This window comes from Trachymyrmex cornetzi, unplaced genomic scaffold (assembly GCF_001594075.2).
Source record: "Trachymyrmex cornetzi isolate Tcor2-1 unplaced genomic scaffold, Tcor1.1 scaffold334, whole genome shotgun sequence".
In the NCBI taxonomy this organism is placed as follows: domain Eukaryota; kingdom Metazoa; phylum Arthropoda; class Insecta; order Hymenoptera; family Formicidae; genus Trachymyrmex; species Trachymyrmex cornetzi.
The window spans coordinates 23317-35013 of record NW_017298047.1 but is presented as its reverse complement, the minus strand read 5'-3'; the positions used below and the strand labels follow the sequence as shown (position 1 = coordinate 35013).

Genomic DNA, 11697 nt, shown 5'->3' with positions numbered 1-11697 from the left:
AAGATACCGCTACCGTACTGTTACTGTACTGCCACGAGGTGGCGGTGTACGGCGTAACTGTACGGTAGCAGTACAAAAAGTGTACGTGATATTATAGTACAGCGTATCAACACTGTACCTGTACTGCGTACTATTTAGGTACGTCATGGTACATAACCCCTACCATATCAATACGGTGTACCATTATCGACAGGAGAGAAACTGTGGAAACCTCTAGTCGAAGACGATATACATGATAACTGGTACTGCGAAAATACAGCTTATAATTGCCTAACCTGAAAATAGTCGTTACAACATTAAAATGAAATATTAGACAGTAACTGACTGGATGTTCAATTGAAGTGCATAAATTTCTATCAGGACCATATATATATTGAACAGATATATCATAGCTATACATCCACGATTATGTAAGTGTTCGTGGATCATCGAAGTGCACCGGTTTCCAGACGATTTCAGAAGTCAAGCATAGTAAATGGCGGTATGCAACCGGATGGGTGACCGACCGCTTCGAAGTACTATGAAATTAGTTCCCGAATTCAGGGAAAATCTTTTTTATTTTTTTTTTCATCATAATTTTATGATGTGTACTCTAGAATAAGATAATTAATCAATAATAATACTCATTTTAGCAATAAAACTATAAAATTAATTAATTTTAATAATATGCGTACCTAAGGCGTACATTATCGGTACGGCGTACTAAAAATACGGTGTACCGGTACTGTACCCTTTAGGTACGCACGTACCTGACAGGTACGGTATCGGCACGCATAGTACGCTGTACGCTCACCATACTAATACCGTGTAGGTATTTGTCTATCTGGGAGAGTCTGTGCTCCCCGCTTATCCCTATCACGTTCCTCCCTCTTCTTCCATATTCGAATATATTTTTCTTTCGTTGGTAATGTCAAATGTGATAAATAACTATGAAAAACAATTGCAATTAAAAAAATTTGACTCACAGATAATTTTGTAATTATTTTTATACTACATAACAAATTGACATTTAATCATTGTTTATTGTTTAAATAAATTAAAAAATAATCACAATAATAATAAATTAATAATAATAGCAGTTCTCTCTGATAATAGTAGTATCTAAATTATATTATTAGTATTATTTTCAGTCTTTTTTGTGTTTTTTACATTGTTATCTTTCTTTATAGTCTTAAATTATTTCAGTTTCTAGTATTTTTTATTATTTTTGTACTGTTACATAATTATATTCTGTGGAGTTTAGTATTAATTAAAATATAAAGAATTGTCAATTTATAATTATATAGTATTATATATATATATTTATATATATATTTTTAACAAAATCAACTACCGTAGATATATTACCTACTGGAAATATCCGTGGTTGCAGTACTACGTAGTTAAAGGGGCGTTTTGTGCATATAGAGGCGTAGTAATCGATTTCTTTCTAAAACGCGGTTACATTTACGATAGGTTTACTTGGATTTACTTCACGAGTTTATTCCATTTCGGAAAGTCTTTTTACATTTCATTGGAAGTGCTAAGACGCGTACAGGTACGTCGAACCACGTCGAACATTCTGGCAAAATGGCGGAGAAGTCACGTCGTGTAGCGCAAACGGAAGATTTATCGAACGTTGAGTTCGAAACCAGCGAAGATGTCGAGGTTATTCCTACCTTCGACAACATGGGTCTCCGTGACGAATTGTTACGCGGAATCTATGCGTACGGTACGTCGTTTATTATTTTATTTGTCAACTTAACCTCAGCTTTTGCAGGACTTATTTTGTTTAAATTGGTCGCGTTCAACAGACTCAACTGTTGTGGAGCGAATCCATGAGCGCTCGCTGCTATTGGATGATCTAGAAGAATACACCAATAGCAGCGAGTGCTCATGGATCTGCTCCACAACAGTTGAGTGTGCTGAACATGACCATTGAATCTTAGGAGCACATTTGGAAATACCATACCACCCGAGTTGCCCTGTGCATCACTCTATCCTTGTTTAACATTCGATAAACAATGCACAAGAAGTCTGTTTTTTTTCCTGCACTAAAACTTTTTCCAAATATCAAACATATCTATCTCACTTTAAATTCCAAAAGTGTATTCTAGTTCAGCCATAAAAAATACCTACAGGGATAAAATGATATACAGGGATGATGTTTCTAAATGTAGTTCAGATCTTCAGATGATTATAAAAAAAGCAGATTATATTTTACATATATAATCAACTCAATACACATATCTGTTCTGTGAAAATATTGATTATTGTAATTGTTAGCTACTTATTCTTATGTTTATATTATTTATAGTGGTGTTTATTATATTTTTTTATCTTTATAATTTCTTTGTAGCTTAGTTATCACAATGTTAAAAAACTTATAATAATGAAATTTGTAACAGTTACTACTTGAATGTTTTTAAATATTCCGTTTTTATTTTTACATAGGTTTTGAAAAACCATCAGCTATTCAGCAACGATCTATTAAACCTATTATGAAAGGCAGAGATGTTATCGCTCAAGCTCAATCTGGTACAGGAAAAACTGCTACCTTCTCAATTGCGATATTACAGTCACTGGATACACAAGTACGAGAAACTCAAGTTTTGGTTTTGTCTCCAACTCGAGAACTTGCCACTCAAATCCAGAAAGTTATCCTTGCATTGGGAGATTTTATGAATGTACAATGTCATGCTTGCATTGGTGGTACAAATCTTGGAGAAGACATCAGAAAACTCGATTATGGCCAGCATGTTGTATCTGGTACACCTGGTAGAGTATTCGGTAGGTATCATACTTTATTATATATATAATTTTATTGTATGCATATTTTTATTATATATATTTAATGTGAGAACGAATTTTTAACACTAACATCTGTATAACATTCTGAAACTTAGATATGATTAAAAGGCGAGTACTCAGAACCAGAGCTATCAAAATGCTGGTACTTGACGAATCTGATGAAATGTTAAACAAAGGTTTCAAGGAACAAATATATGATGTGTATCGATATCTCCCACCAGCAACACAAGTTGTTTTGGTTTCGGCCACTTTACCGCATGAAATTCTTGAAATGACTAGCAAATTTATGACAGATCCTATCCGTATCCTTGTCAAACGGTAAATAATTTATCTTCAACTTTTATTGTTAAACTTGTATATATGTTATATGTTGTGTATATATCCTAATTATTTCTAATTCCAGTGATGAATTGACATTGGAAGGAATCAAGCAATTCTTCGTTGCTGTGGAACGAGAAGAGTGGAAATTTGACACGCTCTGTGATTTATACGACACGTTAACAATAACACAAGCGGTTATCTTTTGTAATACTAAACGTAAAGTAGACTGGTTGACGGAAAAAATGCGAGAAGCTAATTTTACGGTATGCTCCATGCATGGAGATATGCCACAGAAAGAACGAGATAACATAATGAAAGAGTTTCGATCTGGTCAGAGGTAGGTATTAAATTCTAAAAATAAAATTTAAAAATATTTGATTTTTTGCAAAAAATTATACCAACACGTTCCTTTTTTTACAGCCGTGTGTTAATTACAACCGATGTATGGGCAAGAGGAATCGATGTTCAGCAGGTGTCACTCGTAATTAACTATGATTTGCCTAACAATCGTGAATTGTATATTCATAGAATAGGTCGATCAGGACGTTTTGGACGCAAAGGTGTGTCTATAAACTTTGTAAAAACTGATGACATCAGAATTCTTCGAGATATCGAACAATATTATTCTACACAAATAGACGAAATGCCGATGAATGTGGCTGATCTAATATAAAATACGAGATTTATGCGAAAATTAAACATTTCACACGTACAAAAATTCTTTAACTTCGATTATACGTTAATATACATGAAATCATATGATTCTATCAATAACAGCATATACCAATAGTTCCCAAAGTAAGAGTTCCAATAGTTCCATACAAATAATTCCCAGTTTAAAGATTGAAAACCCTTCGATGCTTAGTATCCCTAAGTTATTTTTAGTATGTAACGTATATTTTTCTTATAACAATAATAAACGGAGAAAAGTATTCCATCACTTTTACATCATATAAAACTATTTGAATGTAATATGTGAGAAAACTAAACTAACTATACTTTCTACATCTACTAGAATGCATCATTGATAACAGATTCTTTTATGAGAATGTAGAATAAATTCTTTTTTGTACATGAATTATATAGATATTACTTATGTATAAAATTATGAGAAGTATGAGTAGATCTTGTCAATAAAGTATTTTATGACTTTAATTATTTTTTCTCTATGTAAATATTAGTTACAATATAGAAACTAACGGCATTGAAGTAATATGCATAACATACATTCTATATATCTACATACAAATAATCAATAACTGCTGTAGTTGCCCTACAGTTCAGATGGCAGCGCGGCATAGCATAGTAACACGCGTTAGACCCGAAATGAAGCCAAAATAGGAAAACTAAAAATCTTACGTTAACAATGCGTAACTCTATAAATACAAGTAAATATTGTTTATCGCATTAAAAATGTGGGCGAAGTATTTAAGATGCAATAATCGATTAGTAATAAGAATAGTTATTTATTTTCGTGATAATAACATTGGAGGTGTGTTATGAAGGTGCAGCTTTAAATAATATATACATATATAGTGATTACAATATTTTAAATTAAGAAGGTAAGTGATATTAACGAAATTGAGAGTGAATAAATTAACAGTATAAGTCAATGTGTATGTGTAATTACAGTTTGTTTTTTATTCCTCTATTAATAGATTCTATACTCAATCAATAAAAATTAAAGAAAAATTGAAGGAAATGGAGCAACAAAATGATTGCTCGATCCAGAGAGGACAACCATTGCGTCGCTATCCAAATGACTACAAAGCGGAAGGACACTCGTCCACCTGTATGTGTCTATAAATTATTTTGAATCTATAGGAACTGATATTTTTCAATATTTACTATTTTTGTCCCCTTTTTTATTTACAGTAAATAAAACAACGACAAACCAGCCACAGTATTCGAATACAGGAAGACCTACAGTACGCATAGCTGTGTATCTAATGACAGGGGTATTTCTAACAATGGAAGTTGAACAAAATACGACTGCACAACAGATTTTTACGATAGTGCAATCAGAAGCGGAGCTGGGTCTATCAAGATTCTCATTGTCAACCACTACACCAATTTTCGCACTATGGATGTGTTCTTCGCAGCTGGAAGTTCAATTACGTCCAACACACAAACCCGTGGAATTAGCTGCGAAATGGAATTATCTTGTAAACAAGTACAGCTCTTATGCAGAAGATTCCGACGATGAGGAGCCTTTGTTATATTTTCGTAGAAATATATTTCTCTCAAAGTCGGAGGAAGAACAGATCAAGGATATCAAAGTTCTTGAATTACTTTACGCAGAAGCCAGGTACAACGTTCTACAAGGTATGGAACGAAAGAATAAGCTCCTTTCTAAAATAATACATATAATTTCTCGTATAATATAATTTGTCTTCTGTCCAGGACGGTACGCGTGCGATGGTCCTGCACGTTACGCTAGTTTAGGAGCGTTACAGGCTCGAATCGAACTCGGACCTTATAACGCACAAACCCACACCTTGGCATTTTTCCATAGACATCGCGGCCGGTTTTTACCGCATCATTACGCTTCTCCCAGTCTTCTATTAGGATTGGGACTCGGATTAGGACTGGTGGGTGGCAAGGGAGCACCTGAGGCGCATCTCTTAGAGCAATACAAACGAATACCTAGTCATAATGGTAGCGCCAACGCAAATCCCAAGAAATTGATCAGAAAGTATCTCGAATTCTGTTGGAACTTACCGTGCTACGGCGCAGCCTTCTTTCAAGGGCAAATCGAGCGACCCGTTAGAGGCCTAGCATCATGGATCACTAATCGCGATATGCAGATTCTCATCGCGATTAATACGTCGGGAGTGTTCATAGTCGACGACATACAGTGCGTAAGTACAGTATTCATTGAGCCAAAATTCTTATTTAAATGTGATTATTTTTTGAACGAAACTTTATATAAAATACATCTATAGAATATATAGTATAGTAACATTTGAAATATATTTATGTAGAGCTTGCTATTAGGGCTAAAATACTCGGAATTAAGCTGGGAAATGGCGAAACCTTCGGATGAAAATAATCCGGATTGTCTACCTTGTTTGTTTCTGCAATTTCCGGTACGAGAGAACGGAGCGCGCGTCTATAAGATTCTACAAGTATTCTCAAGACAGGTAAATAAATCATTTTGAAAATAATTACATAATTTATATAAATAATGGCTTCCGAACAAATCAAATCTGAACGATAAAGGAGCATAAAAGCCAACGCAGGATGACAATGCAATAATACATTACTTTACACATATATCAATAAACGTTTCGACTATATATCTGATCATCTTCAGTATTACAAATCAAATCAATATCAACCGCTACTTGCTATATTATCGTTAACTCATCATTCTACAAATTACTTATACTAATATAAAAGTCCGTCACGCAAGGATTCTTAGTTCTCTTTGGTTTGATTTGTAATACTGAGGATGATCAGATATATGATCGAAACGTTTATTGATATATATATAAATTAAAGTAATATATTATTGTATTGTCACTCTACGTTGGCTCCTTTATCGTTCGAAAATTACATAATTACTTTTATGAAAACGAAATATCATACAGCAGAGAGAGATCGCTATTTCAGGCGCCAATGATGGATACTTTAATATCTGGATTTGCGGAGGATTATCGTCGTCAATTTATTAACTGCGATAGCAACAATGACCAGTTGGAGCATTCGTTAGTTTTCCCCGGTGGAAGCTTCACAAATAAACTCAGTAAATTTACGTTGGCCACTTTTGATGATGAAGGTAATGAAACGATACTACAAGATCTTCATATGTTAATTTATTTACTTTTCAAAATTATTTCAGGTCGATGTATCGGTCAAATGGGTTCGTGGTCCTTTCGATAAGTACATTGTGATTGTACATTTTGTGATGCCAATATACTCTCTGACGATATAAAACGAGTACGATTTTTGTAATATATAAGAAATTCTTCTTATACGCGCGAGCTAATATACTTATATGTATACATATTTTTTAATATGATGTTTCAATGTTTCTGAAGTACTTGAAGATGCGGATTTCGCCGTAAACGATCTACCAATACCCTGTATCTCTGCGGCACTACACCTCTGTGCCAATTGAGATACGTTTCCAGTACATGCATATTGAAGCTTATTTCGTTTATCTTGGCTAACATCTCTTCCTTCTTCGTTTTCGATAAATCCACAGTCTGCATGTAAATGTTATTTATAATAATTATGAAAATACATCAATGTTGAAAACATTGATACACGTAGAAAAGAGTGCTTGGGTGTGAACGAATGGGCAGAACGAAGCTTCTGACAAACCTGCGTTAGAAGGGCTTGCATCTTCTCTAGTTCCGTGGCTTGCTTTTCAATCATATGTAAAATACGATTCGCTTTGTCAATGGACGTCTGCTTGAAGTCGCTCAAACAATCGTCGCGCAGCAGATATGCTTCCGTTTTACTGATGTGTGCCGGATTGCCTATTCGGGCGAGGTACGGTCCCAAATCGTTTATCTCTTGCATAATATCTTCGCGTTGACTCGGTTGCCTTATTCCTTCCTGAAAGCAAATTGTGAGGCTGATTAATAAAAAAAAATTCAATTAGATCGTTGATAAATACCGTGTCTAATTCAATTGTTTCGGCTATTCGATTTTTGTCGAATAACGAAACTGTGAGCTGCGGATTTAAATTTTCATCGGCTCTTCTTCGCAGGAACGCCGCGATATCTTCTTCAGCATCTCTGATTTGGAGTATGGAGCGATCTTCGTCCTTCAGATGTTTATCGAGTGCGTAAAAGAGATCGAGGTTTTTCTCTGGCAGTGCGTTTGGATCGGGCTGCAAAAAATAAAGACTTCAGATTATCGTCTTCCTCTATTTGTTAATATTTTTGTTATAAGGAGAATTTACGTTATATCCGTGGGTCATCATGGGATTGAAAACTAAACGATCTTCCCTGTCTCCTATCGACGGTTTTATAAATGTACGAGTAGCCTGGGTAATCCGATTTTGTTCGTAATGAAATTTAATGCAGATTTCTTTTCCGATCACCGCGAACTCGCGTTCAGCCATGTCTTTGGAAGCCGGAATGTCCTCGTTTCTATGATACTTCTCAATGATTTTCTGCAAGATGCAAAAAGAATTAATCATCTCATGTACGCTGTAAATTTTTCATCAATTTTTATACGAGGAGATTACCGAGATGTGTCGAGAATGAATATCGTCCACCGTCGTGTGGTCTTCCACCAAAAATTCAGCATGTCTATTAAAATAATATGAAAGTATTATTAATATTAATATTAATATTATTGATAATAATTTATTATTAACAAAAATAGCAACAATATTAGTTATTAATGGTATTACATATACATATTGTATGAGAAAAATTTGTACGTGCAACAGAAATGTGCAAAGCTCGAAAGATTTGATTTTCTTTCGATATGTTAGAACTTTTCGAGAGACCTGACATGGTGAGAATAGAAATATGATAGACATTATCGGTTTACCTGTAATACACAAAATCTTCACGGTCCACGTAATGTTGAGTCAAATAAAGCGGACCCATCTCGATTCGCGAGAGTCCATCAAATTGCAGGCTATCATAAAACTCTATTGTTCTTTCGTCATTTATTGAATCACTGTCGGATGCAAGATAACGATGTGCTAAAAAATATTTTATATCGTTAATATAAAGCGATACGCTCCAGCAAACACAAGTTACTTGTAACGTACCCGTTAGTTGTAATTTCCCACTCAACAATATAATTGTAATATAACACGTGTGTTATATTACAGTTATATTGTTGAGTGGGAAATTACAACTAACGGGTACGTTACATGTAACTTTGCTGGGGCAGAGTTCACGTATTGTAACATTTTTACTCCGAATTATACCTTTACAATGATCCGGTCGGCCCTTTTCAAAGAAATCCGTGACGATACCGGTAGTGAAGTTTTTATTGGATTCCGTAAGACAGTCAACTCTATTCAAATATTTTTCGTAACTTTCGACAGGAGTAGTATATTCGTAATCTTCATAAACAGTTATTCTTTGAATCAAACTGTTGGTTTCAGAGAACGGCGCATATAATTTTACTTTGGACTTTTTGTAAAGTATTGTTTTACTACCTCGTGGATAACGTCTTTCAAAATCTGAAAAAATTATGTATAGATAAATAAATATGTAACGAATCAGGGAACTGATATTATTATTATGTTCATTGACTTTAATTTCAACTTTTTGATCATATGTATAATTTCATTTTTTTACGAAAAAGATGTGACAAAAGGTATATTATACATATATATTAAATTAAAGTTTTTATCTTTTCGAGCTTATAACGAAAATAAATTTTATATCTTAAATATATATGTAGATTAGATTTAATTTTTTTTAAATAAAATAAACAAGCGTGGCTTTTTTGCCTTTTTACAATTTAATTATTTGAATTTTATTCGTTGGAGCCTACATTATTTTTAATTTCAAACTTAAAATAATTAATCGAAAGATTTATTAAGAATGAAGATTAAGTAAATTATGTGTAAACAATTAAAACATTTTATTGACTACATCTATAGATATATCTAATCAAAAATTTACCCATTAAATATATATACATATCTATATTAGATAGTAGAATTCAAATTGAAATTAAAATAACGGTATCTTCATTAGATTCTTTAATTAAAATCGATATTTCAGACGATAAGACTCTCAGAGCTGTGTGTGTGTTATATTACAGTTATCAAAGCATAGAGAATGGACTGCGGAATCCGTATCTAAGTAATGTATCAAATGTGGTCGACAATAATGAGAGGGAGGGACCGTGGGAGACGGCCAATCGCCCTCTCATTCTCTCTCCCATTACATCATTGAATGGAAAGAGATAGAAACGGCCGTCTGCCACGGTCCCTCTCTCTCATCCCTATCGACCATTTTGACACACGGATCGCGTAGTCCATTCTCTATGTGTTTGACAGTTATATTATTGAGTGGGAAATTATAACTAACGGGTTCGTTACATGTAATTTTGTGTTTGCTGGGTTGTTGTTTCGACGCAATATTTTATAGGTAATAACTATTTCCTATTACGCTATAATTTTCCGAAATACCTATTCTTCACGTTTTGAATTTTTTATCGATATGAAGATTAGCTCTTATAACCTTCGTTAAACAGAGTTCGGGTAATACGCGAGTCGGACCGGTTAAAATACCAAAATGCGAATGATAATTTATTATAATTTCCCAGCAAAACACAAAGTTACATGTAACTTACCCGTTAGTTGTAATTTCCCACTCAACAATATAACTGTAACATGGTAGAAATATATAAGGTGAAGCAATCTGATAGATGCGCAGTAGGAAAGTGCATATTCGGACATATTTGATTGGCTATTCCAGTATAACCTGCGCTATTATAGGTAGGAAAGTACATATTCGGACATATTTGATTGGCTATTTCCAGTATTGCTACCGCCATTATGCGTATTGTTTCACCTTATATATTTCCACCATGAACTGTGAAGGCCCATCTACAATACACGAAGTAAGAAGTAAGAGTAAGAAATTGACCAATCACAGTCGATTATTCTTTTCACAATCGACTGTGATTGGTCAATTTCTTAAGCTTTGTGTCCACGATGGTATAAATCGGTCCGAGACCTGGATGAAGAAAGAATTGATCAATCGTAATAGTCATGTGATCAAATTGTTCAAATGTGATTTGTTAATTTTTTCTCTGTCCGAGATCTCGGACCGATTTCTAGCATCGTGGACATCGGGCTTTACTCTTACTTCTAAAACCAAGCTTGCTTCACATATTGTAAACAACGCCTAATATAACACGTGTTATATTACAGTTATATGTTGAATGGGAAATTACAACTAACGGGTACGTTACATGTAACTTTGTATTTGCTGGATTGTTATCAACGTTCAACTATAAAATTCGTATGCTTGAAACGTATTGCGCATATAATTTATTTTATTATCATTATATATTCTCAAACGCGCGATCGGTCGCGTTTTAATTTATGGCTGTTAAGGGGATCCTAAAGATCTGTATTACCGACTTAAACACGTATAATTTTTGTATAACGGATACTCTTTTTCTCTTTCACGAATTGGAAAATCCTTTTCCAGGATTGGAGTATACGCATTAATACGTGTTTGTGAAGTGGAGTCTACGCTGAGAATGATCAAAAATTTCGGAATCGATATATTTTTTACCATTTCTTAGTGTAACATGGCGTCTCAGCTGTCAAGTCGTGACAACATTTGCTTAATATGAAAGCTTTGCAACCCGAATGTACGAAATAATAGTTCCCAAACATGTAATTTACGCGAACATACAACGTCGAGTTCTTAGAATTAGATTTAGACGCTTTATCGCAACGAATTCGTTGTACGAAAATTGACACGTATGTGTGACTGCGTGTATCATAGGCTACGTGAGATATTGCTGTGATCTTTGACTATAATACTATATACCTCTGGACTGCTAGTTACCCCCACTTTTCCTACCTTTTCCATAAGATAGAAAGAGAGGACCGTGTATCCAAGATCTCAGAGCCATCAG

The 11697-nt window shown here is 34.1% G+C and overlaps 3 protein-coding genes across 4 annotated transcripts in view; 2 read left to right on the top strand and 1 right to left on the bottom strand.

Moving 5' to 3' along the window:
- The first annotated feature begins 1569 nt into the window (after window positions 1-1569).
- On the top strand, window positions 1570-3815 carry LOC108763005 (eukaryotic initiation factor 4A-III). Its single transcript, XM_018510290.1, has 5 exons — window positions 1570-1711; window positions 2434-2769; window positions 2886-3108; window positions 3194-3448; window positions 3532-3815. The coding sequence occupies exons 1-5, from the start codon at window positions 1570-1572 to the stop codon at window positions 3782-3784; spliced, it is 1209 nt and encodes a 402-aa protein (XP_018365792.1). The 3' UTR covers window positions 3785-3815.
- An 844-nt stretch (window positions 3816-4659) lies between these two features.
- On the top strand, window positions 4660-7034 carry Bili (FERM domain-containing protein 8 Bili). Of its 2 annotated transcripts, none has more exons than XM_018510298.1 (7): window positions 4660-4673; window positions 4770-4903; window positions 4987-5436; window positions 5515-5972; window positions 6096-6254; window positions 6727-6892; window positions 6956-7034. In XM_018510298.1, exons 2-7 carry the CDS (start codon window positions 4813-4815, stop codon window positions 6994-6996), a joined length of 1365 nt encoding a protein of 454 aa, XP_018365800.1. In that variant the 5' UTR covers window positions 4660-4673; window positions 4770-4812; the 3' UTR covers window positions 6997-7034. The 2 variants fall into 2 exon arrangements, with proteins under 2 accessions (XP_018365800.1, XP_018365799.1); XM_018510297.1 differs by having other exon boundaries at window positions 6712-6892.
- Window positions 7035-7103: 69 nt separating this feature from the next.
- LOC108763002 (dynein regulatory complex subunit 7) overlaps window positions 7104-11697 on the bottom strand; it is a 21607-nt gene continuing 17013 nt past the window's right edge. Inside the window, exons 4-10 of the mRNA XM_018510287.1 lie at window positions 9014-9271; window positions 8626-8782; window positions 8315-8378; window positions 8027-8239; window positions 7739-7954; window positions 7441-7677; window positions 7104-7322 (exon numbers count right to left, since the gene is read on the bottom strand). Coding sequence (XP_018365789.1) covers window positions 7140-7322; window positions 7441-7677; window positions 7739-7954; window positions 8027-8239; window positions 8315-8378; window positions 8626-8782; window positions 9014-9271 — 1328 coding nt within the window. The 3' untranslated portion in view covers window positions 7104-7139. The remainder of the gene's footprint in view (window positions 7323-7440; window positions 7678-7738; window positions 7955-8026; window positions 8240-8314; window positions 8379-8625; window positions 8783-9013; window positions 9272-11697) is intronic.

Coding starts and splice junctions, on each gene's coding strand:
- LOC108763005 (XM_018510290.1), top strand. CDS start 1,570: ATGGCGGAGAAGTCACGTCGTGTAGCGCAAACGGAAGATTTATCGAAC. Junction 1,712..2,433: donor ACGCGGAATCTATGCGTACG/GTACGTCGTTTA, acceptor ATTTTTACATAG/GTTTTGAAAAACCATCAGCT. Junction 3,449..3,531: donor GAGTTTCGATCTGGTCAGAG/GTAGGTATTAAA, acceptor CTTTTTTTACAG/CCGTGTGTTAATTACAACCG.
- Bili (XM_018510297.1), top strand. CDS start 4,813: ATGGAGCAACAAAATGATTGCTCGATCCAGAGAGGACAACCATTGCGT. Junction 4,904..4,986: donor GGAAGGACACTCGTCCACCT/GTATGTGTCTAT, acceptor TTTTATTTACAG/TAAATAAAACAACGACAAAC. Junction 6,893..6,955: donor GGCCACTTTTGATGATGAAG/GTAATGAAACGA, acceptor AAATTATTTCAG/GTCGATGTATCGGTCAAATG.